The sequence below is a fragment of the Cervus elaphus genome, chromosome 3, assembly GCF_910594005.1.
Source record: "Cervus elaphus chromosome 3, mCerEla1.1, whole genome shotgun sequence".
Classification (NCBI taxonomy): Eukaryota; Metazoa; Chordata; class Mammalia; order Artiodactyla; family Cervidae; genus Cervus; species Cervus elaphus.
Window position 1 is genome coordinate 30,100,092 of NC_057817.1, and position 25,294 is coordinate 30,125,385.

General features: G+C 37.5%; 2 protein-coding genes across 3 annotated transcripts in view; both read right to left on the minus strand.

Moving 5' to 3' along the window:
* LOC122682197 (tubulin alpha-1C chain-like) overlaps positions 1 to 25,294 on the minus strand; it is a 1,110,822-nt gene that overhangs the window by 931,998 nt on the left and 153,530 nt on the right. The gene's annotated exons all lie outside the window — the stretch shown is intronic.
* SPATS2 (spermatogenesis associated serine rich 2) overlaps positions 1 to 25,294 on the minus strand; it is a 148,294-nt gene that overhangs the window by 64,418 nt on the left and 58,582 nt on the right. For both annotated transcript variants that reach the window (XM_043884925.1, XM_043884932.1), the window contains one exon: positions 11,139 to 11,408. In XM_043884925.1, coding sequence (XP_043740860.1) covers positions 11,139 to 11,163 — 25 coding nt within the window. In that variant the 5' untranslated portion in view covers positions 11,164 to 11,408. The remainder of the gene's footprint in view (positions 1 to 11,138; positions 11,409 to 25,294) is intronic.

Genomic DNA, 25,294 nt, shown 5'->3' on the forward strand with positions numbered 1-25,294 from the left:
AGCATAAGATTGTTTAAAGTAATAAATAACATGATATTGTTATAATTAAATATATAGTTATATCATATATAGATATAACGTATGTGAAAACAATAGTACAAAACAGGAGGAGAGGAAATGAGGCTATACTGGAACAAAGTTACTGTATTTTACCAGAATTAAGTCAATATTAGCCTGAAGTAGCTTGTGATAAGTAAAAGGTGCATATAAAAACCTAGAGCAATCATTAATAATTTTTTTAAATGGCTTTAAAAATCAGAAGAATTAAAACACATTAAAAAGTATGTTTAACACACAAGAAGGCAATAAAGGAGTAATAAAGGAATAAAAATGAGACATACAGAAAACAACAAATGGCAGGCATGAACCCAATCATACTGATAATTATTTTAAATGGAAAGGACTAAATAATCAAAAGGTGGAGTTGTTGGACGGGTTTCCGAGGTGGCACTAGTGGTAAAGAACCCACCTGCCAATGCAGGAGATGTAAGAAACAGGGGTTTGATCCCTAGGTTGGGAAAATCCCCTAGAGGAGGGAATGGCAACCCATTCCAGTATTCTTGCCTAGACAATTCCCATGGACAGAGGAGCCTGGCGGGCTACAGCCCATGGGGTCACAAAGAGCTGGACACTATTGAAGAGATTTAGCATGCACATATGCAGAGTTGTTAGACTGGATAAAAAGCAAGATCTACCTATATAGTGTCTACAAGAGATATCCCTTAGATTCCAAGACATAAATAGATTGAAAGTAAAGGATGAAAAATATATTTCTTCCAAACAGTAACTATAAGAGACCTGGAATAGGTATATTACCAGCATAAAAACTAAAACTTTAAAGACAAAAATATTATTAGAGATAAAAAAATTATAATGATAAGAAAATCAATATATCAGCAGTATATAACCAATTATAAATCTATATACATTTAATAACAGAGTCCTAAAATATGTGAATTAAAAATTAACAGAATAGAAAGGAACAATACACAATTCAACAATTACAGCTGAAGATTTCAAAACTTTTCTCTTAGTAAATGACAGAACTAAACAGAAAATGAGTAAGGATATAGATGACTTGAACATCATGATCACCCAACTTGACCTAACTGACATATATAGAATACTCCACCGAACAGATCAATGCACACTCTCTTTAAGCACACATGGCATATTCTTCAGAACAAATGATACACTAGACAAACACATCACTAGACAAACATATCACAAGAACAGAAAACTGCAGACCTCTCTCATGAATACAGGTGTAGATATTTATTACAAAACATTAGAAAACAGAAAACAGTAACACAGCCAACTATGACCAAGTGGGATTTATACCAGGAATGCAGAATTGATTTAACATATGAAAGTTAATATAATGCTCTATATAAATAAAGGACAAAAACATATGATCATAACAATAGATCAGAGTTTCTCAACTTCAGCAGTATTGACATTTTAAGGCAACAAATCTTTGTTGTGAAGGGCTGTCCTGTGTACTATAGGATGTTTACAGCATCCTGGACCCACACCCACTAGACACCAATAGCACCATGGCCCCAGGGTGTGACCAATAAAACATGTCTCCAGACAGTGACAAATATCCCCTAGGGGCAAAATCACCCCTGTTTGAGAACCACTGGAATAGATGCATAAAAAACATATGACAAAATCAGAAACACATTCATGTAAAAACTCAGCAAGCTAAGAAAAGAGAGGACCTTCTTTAAACTGATAAAGGGCTTCCAAGAAAAACCTACATCTAACAGCATGAATTGAAAGTAAAAGTCTCTCAGTCGTGTCTGACTCTTTGTGACCCCATGGACTCTATAGTCCATGGAATTCTCCAGGCCAGAATACTGGACTGGGTAGCCTTTCCCTTCTCCAGGGGATCTTCCCAACCCAGGGATCAAACCCAGGTCTCCCACATTGTAGGCGGATTCTTTACCAGCTGAGCCACAAGGGAAACTCAAGAATACTAGAGTGGGTAGCCTTTCCCTTCTCCAGTGGATCTTCCCAACCCGGGAATTGGACCTGGGTCTCCTGCATTGCAGGTGGACTCTTTACCAACTGAATGTCATCAGGCAGTTCAGTTCAGTTCAGTTGCTCAGTCGTGTCCAACTCTTTGCAACCCCATGAATCGCAGCACGCCAGGCCTCCCTGTCCATCACCAACTCCCGGAGTTTACTCAAACTCATGCCCATCGAGTCAGTGATGCCATCCAGCCATCTCATCCTCTGTCGTCCCCTTCTCCTCCTGCCCCCAATCCCTCCCAGCATCAGGGTCTTTTCCAATGAGTCAACTCTTCGCATGAGGTGGTCAAAGTATTGGAGTTTCAGCTTCAGCATCAGTCCTTCCAATGAACACCTAGGACTGATCTCCTTCAGGATGGACTGGTTGGATCTCCTTGCAGTCCAAGGGACTCTCAAGAGCCTTCTCCAACACCACAGTTCAAAAGCATCAAATTTTGGTGCTCAGCTTTCTTCACAGTCCAACTCTCACATCCATACATGACCATTGGAAAAACCACAGCCTTGACCAGACGGAGCTCTGTTGGCAAAGTAATGTCTCTGCTTTTTAATATGCTATCTAGGTTGGTCATAACTTTCCTTCCAAGGAGTAACTCAATGGTAAAAGATGAAACGCTTCTCTCAAAGGGTGAGAACAAGGCAAAATGTCTGCTCTCATACTTCTTTGTAACAATAAACTGGAAGTTCAAGTCCATGCAGAAAGCAAGAAAAAAGAAATTATAGTCATCTAGAATGGAGGAGAGGAAGAAAAACAACTTTAATCATAGAGGACATGACATTGTATATTGAAAATCTAAGTCACCTACCAAAAACTACTTGAACTAATAAGTGAGTTTAACAACAACAAAAATCAAATGTCCCATTCACAGCAGCACTAAAAATTATAAACTACTTAGGAATAAACTCAACAAAGAAATTGCAAGGTCTGTGCACTTAAATCTGTAAAACATTGCTGAGAGAAAGCAACATCTAAATAAATGTAGAGATATGCTATAGTCATTAACTGAAAGACTCAATATTGTAAAGATAACCAATTCACCACAAATCTATTGATTCAATGCAATCACTATCAGATTCCAAGCAGATATTTTTGCATGAATTGATAAGCTGAGTCTAAATTTCTACAGAAATATAAAAGAACCAGGATAGCCACTAAAGCTTTGGTGTGGGAAAGGTTGTCACTGAGCCACCAGGGAAGATCAGATTCACTCTATACCTTATTATTCTACACTTTAAGAAAGATAAAGTGGGTTTTATCAAAGTTATAAACTTTCCATTTTAAAAAGACACCATTGGGAATTCCTGGTGGTCCACTGATCAGGACTCTATGCTTACACTGCTTAAGGACTAGGTTCAATCTCTGATCAGAAAATTAAGACCCCACAAACTGCACAGCAGGGGAAAAAGAAAAGAAACCATTAAGAAAATGAAAAGATAAGCCGACTGGGAAAATATATTTGCAAATCATATACTTGATAATGCTCAGAATAAAAAATGCTTACAAATCAGTAAGAAGACCTACAATCTCTTATAATAACTATAAATGAAGTATAACTCCAAAGAAAGGCAATGCCAACAAATACTCAAATTACCGCACAATTGCACTCATCTCACATGCTAGCAAGGTAATGCTCAAAATTCTCCAAGCTAGGCTTCAACAATACATGAACCATGAACTTCCAGATGTTCAAGCTGGTTTTAGAAAAGGCAGAGGAACCAGAGATCAAATTGCCAGCATCTGCCGGATCATCGAAAAAGCAAGAGAGTTCCAGAAAAACATCTACTTCTGCTTTACTGACTATGCTGAAGACTTCGACTGTGTGGATCACAATAAACTGTGGAAAACTGTGAAAGAGATGGGAATACCAGATCACCTGACCTGCCTCTTGAGAAATCTGTACGCAGGTCAGGAAGCAACAGTTAGAACTGGACATGGAATAACAGACTGGTTCCAAATAGGAAAAGGAGTACATCAAGGCTGTATATTGTCACCCTGCTTATTTAACTTATATGCAGAGTACAACATGAGAAAAGTGGGCTGGATGAAGCACAAGCTGGAATCAAGATTGCCAGGAGAAATATCAATAACCTCAGATATGCAGATGACACCACCCTTATGGCAGAAAGAAGAAGAACTAAAGAGCCTCTTGATGAAAGTGAAAGAGGAGAGTGAAAAAGTTGGCTTTAAAGCTCAACATTCAGAAAACTAAGATCATGGCATCTGGTCCCATCACTTCATGGCTAATAGATGGGGAAACAATAGAAACAGTGGCTGACTTTATTTTGGGGGGCTCCAAAATCACTGCAGATGGTGACTGCAGCCATGAAATTAAGACACTTACTCCTTGGAAGAAAAGTTATGACCAACCTAGACAGCATGTTAAAAAGCAGAGACATTACTTTGCCAACAAAGGTCTGTCTAGTCAAAGCTATGGTTCTTCCCATAGTCATTTATGGATGTGAGAGTTGGACCATAAAGAAAGTTGAGCACAGAAGCATTGATGCTTTTGAACTGTGGTGTTGGAGAAGACTCTTGAGAGTCCCTTGGATTGCAAGGAGATCCAACCGATCCATCCTAAAGGAGATCAGTCCTGAGTGTTTGTTCATTGGAAGCTGAAACTCCAATACTTTGGTCACCTGATGGGAAGAACTGACTCATCTGAAAAGACCCTGATGGTGGGAAAGATTGAAGGTGGGAGGAGAAGGGGACAACAGAGTATGAGATGGTTGGATGGCATCACCGACTCAATGGACATGAGTTTGGAAAAACTCTGGGTGTTGGTGATGGACAGGGAGGCCTGGCATGCTGCAGTCCATGGGGTTGCAGAGTTGGACACAACTGAGCGACTGAACTGAACCGAACCCTTAAAAATCATGAATCACTATGTTGTACATCTGAAATTTATATAATATTGTAAGTCAACTATATCTCAATTAAAAAAATTTGCAAAATGGATTAAAGATCTAAATGTAAGACCAGAAACTATAAAACTCCTAGGGGAGAACATAGGCAAAACACTCTCCGACATAAATCACAGCAGGATCCTCTATGACCCACCTCCCAGAATATTGGAAATAAAAGCAAAAATAAACAAATGGGACCTAATGAAACTTGAAAGCTTTTACACAACAAAGGAAACTATAAGCAAGGTGAAAAGACAGCCTTCAGAATGGGAGAAAATAATAGCAAACAAAGCAACAAAGGATTAATCTCAAAAATATACAAGTAACTACTGCAGCTCAATTCCAGAAAAATAAATGACCCAATCAAAAAATGGGCCAAAGATCTAAACAGACATTTCTCCAAAGAAGACATACAGATGGCTAACAAACACAGGAAAAGATGCTCAACATCACCCATTATCAGAGAAATGCAAATCAAAACCTCAATGAGGTACCATTACACGCCAGTCAGGACGGCTGCTATTCAAAAGTCTACAAGCAATAAATGCTAGAGAGGGTGTGGAGAAAAGGGAACCCTCTTACACTGTTGGTGGGAATGCAAACTAGTACAGCCGCTATGGAGAACAGTGTGGAGATTCCTTAAAAAACTGGAAACAGAACTGCCATATGACCCAGCAATCCCACTCCTGGGCATACAGACTGAGGAAACCAGATCTGAAAGAGATACGTATACCCCAATGTTCATCGCAGCACTGTTTATAATAGCCAGGACATGGAAGCAACCTAGATGCCCATCAGCAGACGAATGGATAAGGAAGCTATGGTACATATACGCAATGGAATATTACTTAGCCATTAAAAATAATTCATTTGAATCAGTTCTAATGAGATGGATGAAACTGGAGCCCATTATACAGAGTGAAGTAAGCCAGAAAGATAAAGACCAATACAGTATACTAATGCATATATATGGAATTTAAAAAGATGGTAACGATAACCCTATATGTAAAACAGTGCTCAGGGCTGGTGCACTGGGATGACCCAGAGGGATGGGATGGAGAGGGAGGCAGGAGGGGGTATCGGGATGGGGAACACATGTAAATCCATGGCTGATTCATGTCAATGTACGGCAAAAACCACCACAATATTGTAAAGTAATTAGCCTCCAACTAAAAAAAATAAATGAAAAAAAAAATTTGCAGGGTGTGGGGGAAAAGACCTATAACACAATTTGTAAAAATGAAAAAAGAATTTAAACAGACATTTCACCTAAGAAGATACAAATGGCTCATAATCACAAGAAATAGGAACATCATTGACTATCAAGGAAATACAATCAAAACCACATTAAGGAAGTACAAATCAAAACTATAATGAAATATCATTACACACCTAGTAAACAGGTGTTTATTATCTATAAAATATAGGTTAAAAATAGCTATACTTATAAAATTAGCTATAATGAAAATGATACCATAACAAGTATCAGCAAGGATAAGAAGCATTTGAAACCAGTGCTTTATTGCTGGTGGGATTATAAAATGGTCAGACACTTTGGAAAACAGTTTGGCACAGTAATTTCTTTGAAAGTTAAACAATTCTTCTCCTAGTAATGTCCCCAAGAGAAACAAAAACATATGTCTACACAAAGACTTGTAGGCAAATGTTCATAATTAATAATTATTCATAATAGCCACAACTGGAACTAATTCAAATGAATCCAAATGAACCTGGTAAATGGAAGATGAAATGTGATATAACCTGTGATACTGTAATATAATAAGAAATAAATATTTTGGTCTTCATCCCTAATTCCGGCTAGTGCTCCTAAAACCTTCATAATTCCCTAAGCAATGAAGATGCTAGGAGCATCTCATTGTTCCAATATTTGGTATTTGACTCCAGTTCCTAATAGAGATTGTGCCCTGAAATTTCCTGGGTGATAGGAACATCTTTAGTTCTAATGAACAATTTGGTGGACTCCTGGAGAGCCTCAGGAAGGGGGCTTTAAAATCACCAAAAAGATCAACCCATAATTAGAGGCTTGGAATGTTCAGCCTCACTCCCATCTGTTGGGTAAGGGAAAGGGGAGGAATTAGAGGTAAGGGTTAATACTTGAACACATTTATGTCATAAAACCTTAAAAAAAAATTCTATAAAGTATGGGGTTTAGAGAGCTTTCAGGTTAGTGAATACACCAGTGTGCTGGAAGAGTAGTACACCTCAGCTTCATGGAGATGGAAGCTCCTGCACTGGTGACCCTTCCAGATCTTACCCTATACACCCCTTCACCTGGCTGTTCATCTGTATTCTTTATAACATCCTCTACTGTGTATATAAACCAATAAATGTAGGTAAGTGGTTTCCCTTACTTCTGTGAGCATTATAGCAAGTTATTGAACCTGAGAAGGAGGGTTGTAGAAACCACCCATTGGAGTCAAGATGGACTGAGGGTGGATAACTTGGGAACCTGCTCCTCATGGACTGTGTCTGAAGCAAGAGCAGTCTTGGGGGATGGAGCCCCTAACCTGTGGGATCTAACACTAACTCCAAGAAGGTAGTGTCAGGATTGAACTGGACTGTAGGGACACTGCTGGTATCAGAGAATTGGTCAATGTGGGAGAAACATCCACACTTCTGGTCACACAAGTATTATGAGTAGCAGAGTGTAAAAGAAACACTCTGTGACTTTTTATAACCTTAACGCTACTCAGCAGTAAAAGGCGGCAAGCTACTGATACATTCAAAAACACTAATGAACCTCAAAAACAGCATTAAGAAGCCAGACACAAAACCATACTGGATTAATCTGTTTATTAGAAATCTCTAGAAGAGGCAAAACTGAAGACAGAGAAAGTAGGTATGTTTGCCTGGGACTGAAAGAAGGGACTGATTGTAGACAGGTAACTAGGTATACCTTTAGGGGAAAGGAAGGTGTTTTAAAATAGGATTGTGGTGATGGTTGCACAACTGTATACATTTACTAAAAACAGGGAATTCCCTAGCAATCCAGTGGTTAGGACTCTGCACTTTCACTGCCGAGGACCTGGGTTCAGTCAATCCCTGGTCAGGGAACCAAGATCCTGAAAGCTGCACAGCATGGCCAAAATTAAAATTAAAAAAATTTTACTAAAAGTAATAAAACTGTACATTTATAATAGATTAGTTTTATAGTATTTAAATTACACCTCAATAAAACTGCCTTGAAAGGGTCTAGATGTTACAGCACTGTCAAACCACTATAAAAGAGTTTCTAAACACTCTCCATTTTAAAGTATTTCTTTAATTCACAGACCACAGTTTGAGAAGCACTGATCTTATTGATCTGCTTGATCAATTGATCTTCTGCTAGGGGTTGGGCTAAAAGGCTTGGAGCAATCAATAGTTGTAATTAAAATGCACCTTAACTTAAGCCATACAAGTTTAACTCCACTAAATATTTCATTAAGAAATTCACAAATATTACTGATACAGGAAAATATGGAACCATGGTCTACTGTGGAATAAAAACATAACTCATTACAAAATGACACTTAATAAATGAGTTGTCTCTAGAGAACAAAAACTACCATAGTATCTATCTTTTTAATTTATTATAACTAAATTGATAAAGTCAGTATAATTATTAGACTACTAAAATTAAAAGACGCTTGCTCCTGGGAAGAAAAGTTATGACCAACCTAGACAGCACATTAAAAAGCAGAGACATCACTTTGTCAACAAAGGTCTGTCTAGTCAAAGCTATGGTTTTTCCAGCAGTCATATATGGATGTGAGAGTTGTACTATAAAGAAAGCTGAGCACAGAAGAATTGGTGTTTTTGAACTGTGGTGTTGGAGAAGACTCTTGAGAGTCCCTTGGACAGCAAGGAGATCCAACCAGTTCATCCTAGAGGAAATCAGTCCTGAATATTCATTGGAAGGACTGATGCTGAAGCTGAAACTCCAATACTTTGGCCACCTGATGCAAAGTACTGACTCATTTGAAAAGACCCTGATGCTAGGAAAGACTGAAGACAGGAGGAGAAGGGGACGACAGAGGATGAGATGGTTGGATGGCATCACTGACTCGATGGACATGAGTTTGAGTAAACTCCGGGAGTTGGTGATGGACAGGGAGGCCTGGTGTGCTGCAGTGCATGGGGTCACAAAGAATTGGATATACTAGAGCGACACTGAGCTGAAATGAACTGAAAACCCAAAACAATGTAATTTTAAATATATAAATGAATTAACTGAGATAGAATTTTATATGTATTTTGTATTTTTTTGGTTCAGATATCTGAACATATATATATATAGTTATATATATATATAAAACCAATATATATATAGGTTATATATATTTGTTTCAGAGAAAGTCAAAATGACATAAAAGCTTTCTTTTGTTTCAACTAAGTGTATATGCAGGCTATGTTTAGTCGAAATTTGTTAGCACTTAATGCCTATGATGTGATCTAAAATCTACATTTATTGTATAGTAACTGGACACAAATTATAGAAAGCAATGATACTTTTTTGTAGCTCTGGGACAACATAGAGATGAAATAAACAAAGACTCTAGATTTTAAAAGGCCAAAGCAATCTGCTAAAGTTTACTTTTTTGGGGAAAAATTAAATGCAAAATTTTTTATATGAAATTTTAAAAACTTTTCAGTTGATAAATCTCACTCCCTTGAAGAGTTCAGCTTCTTTAGTAATCTAACCATTCTTTAGAGCTCAGATATTCTTTACACTGGTTTGCTATACAATGAAACTAAAGCTTTCAAAACCACACGCAGCCCTGGTATATTGTTTTCTTATAGTGAGGTTTTTGATTTGCCAAGTCAAAATTAAGAAGTTTGAAAGCATTTCCTTCAATTTAAATGTCCATCAACAGACGAACTGATAAAGAAGATGTGATATACACACACCCACCACCACTGGACTACCACTCAGACATAAAAAAGAAAGAAATTTGCAGCAGCAAGAATAGATTTGGACCTAGAGATTATCATATTAAGTAAAAAGAGAAAAACAAATATCATATGATACCACTTATATGTGGAATCTAAAAAAAAAATGATACAAATGAACTTATTTATAAAACAGAAACAGACTCACATACCTAACAAACAAAACTTACGGTTACCAAAGGGGACAATGGTGGGGAGGGACAAATTAGGAGTTTGGGATTAACATATACCCACTAGTATATCTAAAATAGGTAAACAACAAGGCCTAATTATAGCGCAGGGAACTATATTCAATATCTTATAATAACTTATAATGGAAAAGAACAGTGCATATGTGTATACATACATATCTGAATCACTTTGCTGAATACCTGAAACTAATGTAACACTGTACACTAACTATGCTTCAATTAAAAAAAAAAATTAAGCATTCCCTTCAAATTTAACATATGAGACCTGGATCCATAGCTTTGTTTTGAATTAAAGAACATCAAGTTTAAATTGAAAATTAAACTAAATGAGGGGAAAAAAAATCTAGGATAGCTATGGTCATTCTTTTAACAAATATATTCCAGTTATATGTGACAGTTTTAAGTGCTATTTGTACCTTTACATTTTCGCAGGTCTTCTTGGAAAGCTGAAAAAGTGTAGTCTCTGTTGGCCTTTCCTCTGTATAACTATTTTTGCTATTTCTTGACTCTTTGCAACTTATACTTTACACAAAAAGCTAGAGTTACAATCCCAGGAGGAAAGCTAAAGATCAGTGACTAGAAGCATTTACTGGTTTCATTTCCTGTCTCCAAAGAAACATCAACTCACATGATATAGAATATCCTGCAGTAAGTTATATCCTACCTCTATAACATATGTTCACCCTCCAAAAAGTGCACTTTCAATATGCATTTGGATTTCCTGAAATTATATTACGATTTAATAAGTTTATAAGAGTAGAAAAGCAATTGCTATATGAATTCCCAAACTAGTAACACAAAAAGCTATAATCTAATATCCAGCTAGTTAAAGGGACAATAGATAATATTGTGAATGTTCCATTGTCTTCTAAAATTAACTGCGGTCATGACTAAAAGATAAGTTATAACTATCAGTAGTACTACACTAGGTGAGCAAAAGTATAACACCACTCAAAACACATTAAGAGAACGTTTTTTAAAACTATGTACAGATAGAAATGGTGATCATGACTCCACAACTATGCTTTTAACAATTCATGCCCAGGTGGAATCTTACCCTTCTGGTTTTGTTTCCTAGACATTTCAGGTTTCTTTAATCTCAAAAAATGCAGAAGAGAAGTATTATTTTGCCTTGTCTTGGTTCTGACTGTAGTTATCTTTGATTTAAAAGGAGGCGACCGAAGGCTGTAGTTGGAGGTGATAAATATAAAATCCTGGTTATTTGAAATGCTGTTCACTAGCCGTCAATCTCCTTTTCTTCTCTCATATCAAATTTGTGTCAAGAAATATCATTGCAGACATTCATGTCTCTTTTTCCAGGGAGATTCTAGGGGGAAAACAAACATACACACATATTCACTATGACAGTAACAGCTGTACAAAATTTTTAACAAGATATCCACATGCTTTATTTTATATTTTTTCTAAATGAAACTAGTTATTAAAAGAAAACTACTCTAGGATTTCCCTGTTGGTACAGTGGGTAACAGTCTGCCTGCCAAAGCAGGTACATGGGTTCAATCCCTGGTCCAGGAAGATTCCATGTGCCACAGAGCGACTAAAGCCCATGAGCTACAACTACTGAGCCCGCATGCCGCAACTACTCAAGCCCGTGGTCCTAGAGCCTGTGCTCCGCAACAAGAGAAGCCACCACAATAAGAAGCCCGTGCACCTCAACAAAGAACAACCCCCGCTCGCCACAACTAGAGAAAGCCTGCATGTAGCAAGAAGACCCAGAGCAACCAAAAATAAACAAACTATTTAAGAGAGAGAAAAAACAGGGTATTCACTTGTTTCAAAAAAAAAAAAAAAAAAACTACTCTAGAAAGAATACAGTTGTAAGAAGCAATATTTTAATTAATACAACATTGTAAATCCACTATAATTTGATTTTTAAAAGTTTCTCAAAAAAGAAATCACTGTAAACCTTCTTTAAAAAAAGCAATAATTTGCTCCTTAAGAAATTTTAATCTTATAATCAAACTATCTTCTCAGTTCAGAAAGCATGTTTTCTTATTCTTCTTGTGTCTATCTCAAAAACCTTATCTCCATCTCTACTTCACAAACTGAAACAGTTACTTCTTATCACTCCCTAAGATCTCTCTTACCACCTGCTCTTCTTATATAAATCAAGGGTCTTTTCTCTTCCTCTATAATTTCCTTTATCTAACCCCTCCTCAGGTTTCCCAGCTCAAATATAGTTGCAAGACATTTGGGGGGAGGGTGAGAGGGAAAAGGAGAGAAAAAAGGGAATTTAATTTAATAAGGAAAACTGAAACATCAGAATTTGGATTAGTCAATACTACAGAAAGCTTTTTATAAATTGCAAAGATACAAATGCCTTTTTCCTCCCTTATTACTAAACATTTAATAAACACAGGTCCAAAATTTCTGGGTAAAGAAAGCATGAGGAGGATCATAGTACTCTTGTACCTAGAAACCTGATAGAAAAAAAAAAAAACTTTACAAAATGTAACCCAAGAAGGAAATAAGAGTAAACTTATATGAAATATTTTTTCAGTGTGGAGGAGAATAAAAGGGATAAGTCATGAGTAAGTTAAACAAATCCATCAAGAGTGAAAGCCTGTTCTGTGTCGCTCTGCTGTGCACCTGAGACTATCACAACATTGCTAAGGGGCTGCACTCCAATATAAAAAGAAGTTTAAAAAAAGGATACATGTAAAAGAAAGACTTCAGAGTAACAACAGCCTCTTAGGGAATTCCCTGACAGTCCAGTGGTTAGCACTCTGAGCTTTCATTGCCACATGCCCGGGTTCAATCCTTGATTGGGCAACTGAGATCCGGCAATGTGCAATCAATAAAAATGACACAGCAACTATCAAATCTCCAGTAACAAAAGAGAAAGACAATGAGAGAAACTACCATGTAGCAGATAGCAGATGAAGAACTAAACCTGGAAAATAATATAACCCCCAAAATCAAAGATTTTTCATTGACTACTTATTTGAATACTTTAAATAAGAATTTAGATTAAATAAAATAAGAGCTAGGAAATGAATGAAAGAATGAATAAGGATAAATAGAATGAAAAGAAAGATGACTGCAAAGCTAAGAAAATCTGAAAAAACAAAATACCACAATTACAGATTCAATAAGGCAACAGAAACAGAACAGATTCAAATGAAAATAGAATGAATGGGATGGAGAAAGGCTTTCAGAATAATAATAATAATAATAATAATAACATAAAAGAAGTTAAAGCAATTAGAAGATAATACTAGAAGATAAAAATGATCCAATCTAAGGATAATTAGAATCAATATAATAGACTCCAAAAACAGAGGACTCAATAAAGGGAACAGAAAAAACATTCACAGATGAAACACAGGAAAATTCCTTTGGAATAAGGGATCAGTATCGTTCCCGCCCCACTACCTTCTACATACACCAGAACTGGCCCACTTCTTGCCATCTCTACTTGCAACCACCTTTGTCCAAGACACAATCATTTCTCACCTGCTTTGCTATAATCAAGACTATAATAGTCTCCTAACTGGCATCCTGAGTCTGCTATTCTGCCACTCTAGCTTCTGTTTCACATAGCTGTTTTAAAATTATAAGACATCATGTCCCAACTATGCTGTTCAAAGCCCTCCAGCAGCTCCTCATTTCATTCAAAGTAAAAGCCAGAGCCCTGAGAGTGGCCTAAAAGGTCTTATCTGCTCTAACACCCTGTCCGCATGCACCCTTTCTTTCTCTGACCTCACATCCTGCTACTCTTCCTCTTAGGTATTCTATACCAGCCACATTGGTCTCTTTATTGTCCATTTTATAACTTAGATATGTTCTCCCCTTAAGGCCCTTAAAAGGGTGTTGCCTCTGCCAGCAATGTTCTTCCCCTGGATAGCTACATGGAATACTTCCTCACTTCCTTTAGGCTTTTTCTCACATGTTACTTTCTCTGCAGTTATTCATAAGAAACTGCTGAGCTTGGGGTGAGCACAGAGGGAGTCTGTGGCATTACTGTCTAAAGCTACTCCCATCCCCAGAGGTCAGTGGGGAAGCTGGGTCTACCAAGGTGGTAAAAACCAGCAGTTTCACTGACAAAGAAGGCTGACTTTACTTAAAGCAAAGCACAGAAAAAGCCCATGCCTATCCTATCCACATTGTCAGTAAGAGTTTGCATTCTTGGGGACAAACAGAAAAGCAAGACCAAAGGTTCCAATAGCCTGCGGTTGCTGTCATAGTTAGTGCAAACAATGGACCAGCAAACTAGTCAGAAATTAAAAAAGGAAATCTGGAGAAGAAACTATAAGGGACCTTGATAAATGTCTACACATTCACACTGGAGAGGGTCCACCAGGAGCCTGCGTACACAGGCAAAAAAGACACAAAAGTGCCCGGTGGAAGGTAAAAATTAGGGCAGACTTTGAAATGGTCTGAACTTTTAAGGAGCTTCCTCAAACAGATAAAGATCAGCAGAGAGTAGAAGTCTTACTAGGTATTTAGCACAACACCTAGCACAATATCTAGCACAATCTTTGACCAATCATTGACTGACCACTAAGCAATGCAGATGCAGGTGTCACTCCAGGAAGCCAAACATAAAAATTAAAACAGAAATTAAAATAACAAAAAACTGAGCATATATCAGCAGTCACACACCACAGAGAAAAATTCCAGATTTAGCTCAGGAGAGTTACTTTAAAAATGACAATAATAACAAAGCAACAACAACCCTTAAAAGGGAAAAAAAATCAGAATCCAACACTGCTACAATATATTATGTAAAATGTCCACAGCTTCATCAAAAATTTGTAAGATGTAAAAATGCAAGAAAGTGTGACCAAAACTGAGAAGGGAAAAAAGATCCCATGTGATTGAAAACATCGCTGAGTAGGCCCAATGCCAGCCTTAGCAAACACAGACTTCAAAGTGCTTTAAAAGACTAAGGAAAATTATAAGAACAATGCCTTAAACAAATAGAAAATCTCAACAACAAAAAATAATTATAAAAAAGACCAAACAAAACCCCAGAGTTGAACACTAAAGCAGAATAAAAAATAAACCTGAAGAAAGAGTAACAGAAATTATCTAATCTGAAGAGAGAAAAGAATAAAGAAAGACAAACATAGCCTTAAAGACCTGTGGAACAATGTCAAATGTACCAACATACATGAATTAGGAGTTCCAGAAGTGGAAAGGTTATAGAAACAGTGACCAAAAACTATACAAACTGACTTTTACACTTTTATACAAACCTACACTTTTAAGAAGCTAAATGAACCATGACAACAGAAACACAGAAAACTATACCTAGACATATAGTAAAACTGATGAAAGCCAAAACCAGAAAATCTTGGGAGTATAATATTACAGGGACACAAAGATACAACTAGTGGCTAACTTCTCATCAGAAACAAGGGAGACCAGAAGGCAATGAAACATATTCAAAATGCTGAAAGAAAGTACTGTCAAGTAAGAATTCTGTATCCACAGATGGCTAATGAACACATGAAAAGATGCTCAACACTGCTTATTATTAGAGAAATGAAAATCAAAACTACAATGAGGTATCACCTAACACTGGTCAGAATGGCCATCATCAAAAAATCCACAAACAAGAAAGCTGGAGAGGGTAAGGAGAAAAGGGAACCCTCTTGCACTGTTGGTGGGAATACAAATTGATAACAGCCACTATGGAGAACAGTGTGGAGATCCCTTAAAAAACTAGGAATAAAACTACCATATGACCCAACAATCCCACTACTGGACATATACTCTGAGGAAACCATAACTGACAAAGACATGCACCCCACTGTGCATTGCAGCACTATTTACAATAGTTAGGACATGAAAGCAGCCTAGACGTCCACTGACAGATGAATGAATAAAGAAGTTGTGGTACACATATACAATGGAATATTACTCAGCCATAAAAAGGAACAAATCTGACTCCGTTCTAATAAGGTGGATGAACCTAGAACCTATTATACACAGTGAAGTGAGTCACAAAGAGAAAGATAAATATTGTATTCTAACACATATATATGGAATCTAGAAGGATGGTACTGATGAACCTATTTTCAGGGCAGCAGTGGAGACAAACACGGAGAAAAGACTTGTTGACACAGAGGGGGAAGGGCAGGGTGGGACAAATGGAGAGAACAGCACTGAAATATATACACTGCCATATGTAATTTAGATAGCTAATGAAATTTACTGTATGATGCAGGGAGCTCAAATCAGTGCCCTGTGATAATCTAGAAGGGCAAGATGGGGAGGAAGGTGGGAGGGAGGTTCAGGAGGGAGAGGATATACTTATACCTATGGCTGATTCATGTTCATATATTGCAGAAGCCAACACAATACTGGAAAGTAATCACCCTCCAATTAAAAATAAAATTTAAAAAAAAAAAGAATATTGTATCCAGATAGCTAAATTGTCTTTCAAAAATGAAGATGGGGGTTCCCTGGTGGCTTAGTAGTAAAGAATCTGCCTGCCAGTGCAGGAGACACGGGTTCAATCCCTGATCCGGGAAGATTCTACATGCCGCAGAGTAACTAAACCCATGTGCCACAACTATTGAGCCTGTGCTCTAGAGCCCAGGAACCGCAACTCCTGAGCGCGCTGGCTGCAGCTACAGCAGGCAGCATGTCCTAGAGCTCATGCTCCACAACAAGAGAAGTCACACAATGAGGAGCCTGTGCACCACAACTAGAGAGTGGCCCTGCTTGCCTAGCTAGAGGAAAGCCTGTGCAGCAAGGAAAACTCAGCACAGCCAAACATAAAAATAAAATTATTTTATAAAATGAACATGAAATACAGACATCCCCAATAAATTAAGAGAATCCATTGACACCAGATGGTAACTTGAATCTACACAAAGAAATGAAAAGTACTGGGAAAAGGAAATATATGGGTAAACATAAAAGAATGCATTCCAAAAATTTTATTATCTTGAGACTTCCCTGGTGGTCCAGTAGTTAGGACCCTGCACTTCCAATGTAGGGGATGTGAATTTGACCCCTGTTTGGGAAACTAAGATTCCACATGTTACATATATATATGTATATATTCTCTAAAATTATTTAAAAGATTGTATAAAGCAGCAATAACAACACTATTGTTATATTTATAACAAATATATATGACAATTACTGTACAAAGGAGGGAGTAGGAAATGCTATCTTACAGAATTAAACTAGCATTAATCTAAAGTAGACTGTGATAAATTAAAATGCACTTTAGAATGTCTAGAGCAAGCACTAAGAAAATAACTCACCACCTGGAAGCCTTTGTATTTTAAATTATTTGCTTCTTTTAAACTGACCACATTAGCTATTTCTACCTTGCTTAGTATACGACCAACTCTCTTCACTAAACAAAATATACAACATCAGGTATTTCTCACTGAAAAACAGTGTTGAGTTTCTACTGAGGTTTTCTCCAGTTGTTGTGATAGGGGTAACTATTCTTTTTATTTTATGGAGAAGAAATACAAACCCATAAAGGTTATAATATCCAGAATGGTGTTTCAAAAGTTTGGAGATACAAAGGGAAGCTGACTTAAAATTTTAAAAAGTAAAAGAAAATAACTCAAAGACAGCAAAAACAAAAGACAACAGCAAAACAATTAAAATCATACACTTAAAAAAAAATCTATGAGCTTTTTAAAATCCTAAAAGATGATACTATGATTAAAAAGAATGCATTTGAATCAGTTCTAATGAGGTGGATGAAACTGGAGCCTATTATACAGAGTGAAATAAGTCAGAAAGAAAACAACCAATACAGTATATTAACGCATATATATGAAATTTAGAAAGATCGTAATGATGACCCTATTTGTGAGACAGCAAAAGAGACGCAGATGTAAAGAACAGACTTTTGGACTCTGTGGGAGCAGGCAAGGGTGGGATGATTTGAGAGAATAGCACTGAAACATGTATATTACCATATGTGAAACAGTTTGCCAGTCCAGGTTCGATGCTTGAGACAGGGCACTCAGGGCCGGTGCAAAGGGACGACCCTGAGGGCTGGGATGGGGAGGGAGCTGAGAGGGGGGATCAGGATGGGGGACACAGGTACACCTGTGGCTGATTCATATCAAGGTGTGGCAAAAACCACTACAATATTATAAAGCAATTAGCCTCCAATTAAAATAAACAAATTAATTTTTAAAAAAAGATGATGCTGTGAAAGTGCTGCACTCAATATGCCAGCAAACTTGGAAAACTCAGAGTGGCCACAGGACTGGAAAAGGTCAGTTTTCATTCCAATCCCAAAAAAAGGCAATGTCAAAGAATGCTCAAACTACTGCACAATTGCACTCATCTCACACACTAGCAAAGTAATGCTCAAAATTCTCCAAGCCAGGCTTCAACAATACGTGAACCATGAACTTCCAGATGTTCAAGGTGGATTTAGAAAAGGCAGAGGAATCAGAGATCAAACTACCAACATCTGTTGGATCATCAAAAAAGCCAAGAGAGTTCCAGAAAAACATCTACTGCTTTATTGATTACGCCAAAGCCTTTGACTGTGTGAATCACAACAAACTGGAAATTCTTACAGAGATGGGAATACCAGACCACCTGACCTGCCTCCTGAGAAATCTGTATGCAGGCCAAGAAGCAACAGTTAGAACTGGACATGGAATAACAGACTGGTTCCAAATAGGAAAAGGAGTACATCAAGGCTGTATATTGTCACCCTGCTTTATTTAACTTCTATGCAGAATACATCATGAGAAATGCTGGGCTGGATGAAGCACAAGCTAAAATCAAGACTGCTGGGAGAAATACCAATAACCTCAGATATACAGATGACACCACCCTTATGGCAGAAAGCAAAGAAGAACTATAAGAGCCTCTTGATGAAAGTGAAAGAGGAGATGAAAAAGCTGGCTTTAAACTCAACATTCAGAAAACTAAGATCATGACATCTGGTCCCATCACTTCATGGCAAACAGATGGGGAAAAAGTGGAAACAGTGACAGAACTTTATTTTGGGGGGCTCCAAAATCACTGCAGATGGTGACTACAGCCACGAAATTAAAAGACGCTTGCTCCTTGGAAGAAAAGTTATGACCAACCTAGACAGCATGTTAAAAAGCAGAGACATTATTTTGCCAACAAAGGTCCGTCTAGTCAAGCTATGGCTTTTCCAGTAGTCATGTATGGATGTGAGAGTTGGACCATAAAGAAAGCTGAGCACAGAAGCATTGATGCTTCTGAACTGTGGTGTTGGAGAATACTCCTGAGAGTCCCTTGGACTGCAAGGAGATCCAACCAGTCTATCCTAAAGGAAATCAGTTCTGAATATTCATTGGAAGGACTGATGCTGAAGCTGAAACTCCAATACTTTGGCCACCTGATGCAGAGCCAACTCACTGGGAAAGACCCTGATGCTGAGAAAGATTGAAGGCAGGAGGAGAAGGGGTCAACAGAGGATGAGATGGTTGGATAGAACCACAGACTCAATGGACATGAGTTTGAGTAAACTCCAGGAGTTCGTGATGGACAGGGAGGTCTGGCATGCTGCAGTCCATGGGGTTGTAAAGAGTCAGATACAACTGAGCAACTGAACTGAACTAAACACAAAAATAAGGTAATAAAGGAGGAACAATTGAACCAAAAGATATAATACAAAAAACAAGTATCAAAATGGCAGAGATAAACCTAGCTATATAAAAATTATATTAAATATGAATGGATTATGAAGGCAGAGGAACCAGAGATCAAATTGTCAACATCCACTGGTTCATAGATAAAGCAACAGAATTCCAGAAAAAGATCTACTACTGCTTCACTGACTATGTTAAAGCTTTCAATTGTGTGGATAACAACAAACTATGGAAAATTCTTCAAGAGATGGGAATACTGGACCATGTTACCTGCCTCCTGAGAAATCTGTATGCAGGTCAAAAACAACAGTTAGAACCAGACATGGAACAACAGAATGGTTCAAAATTGGGAAAGAGTACACCAAGGCTGTATATTGTCACTGTGCCTATTTAACTTCTACACAGAGTATATCATGTGAAATGGCGAGCTGGATGAAGCACAAGCTGGAATCAAGACTGCTGGAAAAAATAGCAATAACCTCAGATATGCAGATGACACCACCCTATGGCAGAAAGTGAAGAACTAAAGAGCTTCTTGATGAAAGTGAAAGAGGAGAGTGAATAAGTTGAAAACTCAATTTTCAAAAAAATAAGATCATAGCACCTGGTCCCATCACTTCATAGCAAATAGATGGGGCAACAATGGAAACAATGAGAGACTTTATTTTCGTCAACCCCAAAATCCCTGTGGATGGTGACTGCAGCCATGAAATTAAAAGATGCTTGCTCCCTGGAAGAAAAGCTATGACTAACCTAGACAGCATATTAAAAAGCAGAGACATTACTTTACTGACAAAGGCCGGTCTAGTCAAAGCTGTTGTTTTCCCAGTAGTCATATAGGGATGTGAGAGTTGGACCATAAAGAAGGCTGAGCACCAAAGAATTGATGCTTTTGAATTGTGGAGTTGCAGAAGATTCTTGAGAGTTCCTTGGACTGCAACAAGATCAAACCAGTCCATCCTAAAAGAAATCAGTTCTGAATATTCACTGGAAGGACTGACGCTCAAGTTCCAATACTTTGGCCACCTGATGCAAAGCCGACTCACTGGGAAAGACCCTGATGCTGGGAAAGATTGAAAGCCGGAGGAGAAGGGGACGACAGAGGATGAGATGGTTAAATGGCATCATCAACTCAATAGACATGAGTTTCCTCAAACTCTGGGAGATGGTGAAGGACAGGGCTCCTAACTTATACCACATACAAAAACCAACTCAAAATGGATTAAAGACCTAAACATAAGATCTAAAACTCCTGGAAGAAAACACAGAGGAAAAGCTTCATGACACAGAAGTTGGCAGTGATTTCTTGAATATGACACCAAAAGCAGCCAAAAAAAGCAAAAATTGACAAAGGACCATATGAAAATTAAAAACTTCTGTACATCAAAAATAATCAATGGAGTGAAAATATTAGCAAATCATATATCTGATAAGGGGTTAATAATCAAAATATATAAAGAACCCCTACAACTTAACAAAAGAAAAATAAATGAACCAACCTAAAAATGGACAAACAACTTGAATAGACATTTCTCCAAAGAAGATAAGCAGTCAACAAAGACATGAAAAGATGCTTGACATCACTCATAGCTAGAGAAACACAAATCAAAATCACAGTGAGATATCACTTCATATCGATTAGGATCGCTGAGAACAAAAACAACCACAGCAACAAAACAAAACACACACAGACACAAAACCAGAAAATAAGTGTTGTTGAAGATGTGGAAAAATTGCAACGCTTGTGCACTGTTGGTTGGAATATAAAATGGTGTAGCCACTGTGGAAAATAATATGAAGGTTTCCCAAAATTTAAAAATAGAACTACTATATGATCTAGCAATACATACCTCTAACAATACCCACCTCTGGGTATATATCCAAAAGAAATTAAAGCAGGATATCGAAGAAGTATTTGCACATCCATTTTCACTGTAGCATTATTTATAATAGACAAGAGATGGAAACAACCCAAATGTCTATCGACAGATGACTGGGTAAACAAGAGGTAGCATACATATACAATGGAATATTATTTGGCTTTTAAAAAGAAGGAAATCTTAATACATGCCACAAAATAAATGAACCCTAAGGATATTATGCCAAATGAAGTAACAGTCTTAAAAAAGAAAAATATCGTATGATTCCACTTACATAGGGTATCTAAAGTACTGAAATTCACACAAACAGAAAGGAGAATGGTGGTCAGCCAGAGACCAGAGGGAGATGGAAATGGAATATTGTGATTTTATAGGTACAGGCTGAACTTGGAGAGATTGCAGGTTGAGCTCCAGATCACTGCAACAAGGTGAACATCACAGTAAAGTCCGTCACAGAAATGTTTTGGTTTCCCAGTGCATATAGAGTCACGTTTACACACACTGTAGTCTATTTAGTGCACAACAGCATTATATCTAAAAAAAAAGTATGTACTTTAGTTTAAAAATACATTATTGCTAAAAGAAAGCTAACCATCATCTGACAATGCAGGGTTGCCACAAACCTTCAGTATGCTTAAAAATAAAAGCAATATCTGTGAAATACAATAAAGTGAAACACAATAAAGCAAAGTCTGCCTATAATTTCAATGCTTGTGTCTCAGGGAATAGGGAAGCCTGAGGAGAGGGAGAGAGGTAGGGGAAAGGTCAGTTGGTGGGTCAGTCAGAATCGATTAAATTTTCCTCTCATTTGGGCATGGTTTGTGGCACTCTAAAACAATTACAGTAGTAACATCAAAAATTGCTGATCACAGATCACCATAACAAATATAGCAATAATAAAAACATTTGAAATATTGGGAGAATTACCAAAATGTGACAGAGATGCACAAACTGAACAATGCTGGTGGGAAAACGGCACTGATAGATTTGCTTAATGTCCATCAGTGGGACACTAGTTTGATAAATTACGGTTTATTCACATGAGATACTATGCAAATATTTTTGAGGAAAGAGAACATCCGTTTATGTATTGATATAGATATATTGTTAAGTAAATATGACGGGGAGAAGAATAATGTATACTATCATATATACATAAATATTGTGTATCTGAAAGGATAAACAAGAAACTAGCCAACAGAGATGATCCGTTGAAGAAAAATAGGAAACTAGGTTAAGAAAGACTTTTCAATCACCCTTTTTATATGTTTCAATCAACCTTTTATATATTTCTTGCACTGAAACATATAAATCTTATCTCTTCAAAACAATTGTAATACTTTTTTTGTAAGAACATTTTTCCTGACTTAAAGAGTTTTGGTTATGAGAAAACAATCAAGAGTTCTTATTCCACAATATATCATCAGTTTGCCAATAAATATTCTCATTAGCCTTATAAAGGAATAAGAAAAAGCAGAGAGACCCAAAGTAATGCATTGATATACTCTAAAAAATAATTAGCAACAAAGGAGATGATGTCCTTAGGTCAAAAGCTGACATTTCCATAATTCTGTTTTCTCAACAAATGTCTTTATTCATTGGCACTAACTTTCCAATCCATGTATCATTCTAACCCCCAATAATATAAATATTCTAACCCCCATAATTATAAAGCTGATCACCACAAATTTTATTCTGGAAAATGGAATTTTCATTTAGAAAAACCAATAAATTCCTCTTTTTAAACGTAAACACTGAATTGGAACAACACAGAATTGAAACAAAATAGTATTTCTGGAAATTTAAAATACATTCTAAGTGGAAAATCAGAAACCACATGATATCACAACTCTTCTTACTACTATTAAAAGGCACAAGATCCTCCAAATTGTTGAACATTAGTCATCAGTGGCAGCTGTAGTGTGGGAGTAGAGGGGGCTCAAAGGAGCAGAGGGGCAATACACACACGTTTGTCTCTTCCTATTTCACTGCTAGCTGGGTGGTTAGAGTTGTCTGTAGCCTCCTCCTCCTCCTCACGCAGGTGGCTGTAAGCCAAGCCTAATCAAGCCAAATCATCCTCAGCTGTATAAATTCTTCAATAATGGTTTTAAACAATACTGATCATTTAATCCTCATCCCCTCCACACACATATAAACTCTATTCCTTCCTTCTCCCCAAAGCACAGATGCACAAGTGGCACAAGGAAATGGAGGCAGCTGTGAGGCAAAAACAAAATACAGCAATTAGGAGTTTTTATTCACTGATGCTACTCTATAAAGGGAAATCCCATGCACACAGAAAAAGTGATTTCTAAATACACCTAACTTAAAAAACTGATCAATTAATAAGTACTTAAGATAACTTACTATGTGCCAAGAAGGGCAGTACTAAAGAATGTGCTAACCATTGGACAACTGCACTCATCTCCCATGCTAGTAAAGTCATGCTTAAAATCTTGCAAGCGAGGCTTCAGCATTATGCGAACCAAGAACTTTCAGATGTCCAAGCTGCATTTAGAAAAGGAAGAGGAACCAGAGATCAAATTGCCAACATTCACTGGATCATAGAGAAAGCCAGGGAATTCCAGAAAAATATCTGCCTGTTTCATCAACTAGGCCAAAGCCTTTGACTGTGTGGATCATAATAAACTGTGGAAAGCTCTTAAAGAGATGGGAATACCAGAACATCATGCTTGTCTCCTGAGAAACTTGTACGTGGGTCAAGAACCAACAGTTTGAACCCTGTATGGGAATAACTGATTGGTTCAAGATTCGTTTGTTTAACCTATACGCTGAGCATATCATGAGAAATGCTGGGCTTGGTTGAGTTACAAGCTGGAATCGACATAGGCGGGAGAAACATCAACAACCTCAGATATGCAGATGATACCACTCCAGTGGCAGAAAGTGAAGAGGAAATAAAGAGCCTCTTGATGAGGGTGAAGGAGGAGAGTGAAAGAGCCAGCTTAAAACTAAATATTAAAAAAACTAAGATCATGGCAACTGGCTCCATTACTTCATGGCAAATAGAAGGGGAAAAGACGGAAGTAGTGACAGATTTCCTCTTCTTGGGCTCTAAAATCACTGCGATGGTGACTGCAGCCATGAAATCAGATGGCATTTGCTTCTTGGCAGGGAAGCTATGACAAACCTAGACACTGTGTTGAAAAGCAGAGACATTACTCTGCTGTCAAAGGTCCATAGAGTCAAGGCTATGGTCTTCCCAGTGGTCAAGTACAGTTGTGAGAGCTGGACCATAAAGAAGACAGATGGCCAAAGAATTGATGCCTTTGAACTGTGGTGCTGGAGAAGATTCCTAAGAGTCTCTTAAACAGGAAGGAAATCAAACCAGTCAATCTTAGGGAAATCAACCCTGAATACTCATTGGAAGGACTGATGCTGAGGCTGAAACTCCAGTATTTTGCTCATCTGATGTGAACAGCTGACTCATCGGAAAAGTACCTGATGCTGGGAAAGATTGAGGGCAGAAAGAGAAGAGGGCATCAGAGGATGAGATGGCTGGATAGCATCACCAATACAACGGACATGAACTTGGGCAAATTCTGGGAGATGGTGAGGGACAGGGAGACCTGGTGTGCTGCAGTTCATGGGGTCGCAAAGAGTCGGAGACAGCTGGGTGATTGAACAACAACTATGTGCCAATACTTGACACATGCTAAAAAACCTTAGGCCATCCTCAATGGATAAACCTTGAGGATGTAATTGTTAGTGAAATAAACCAG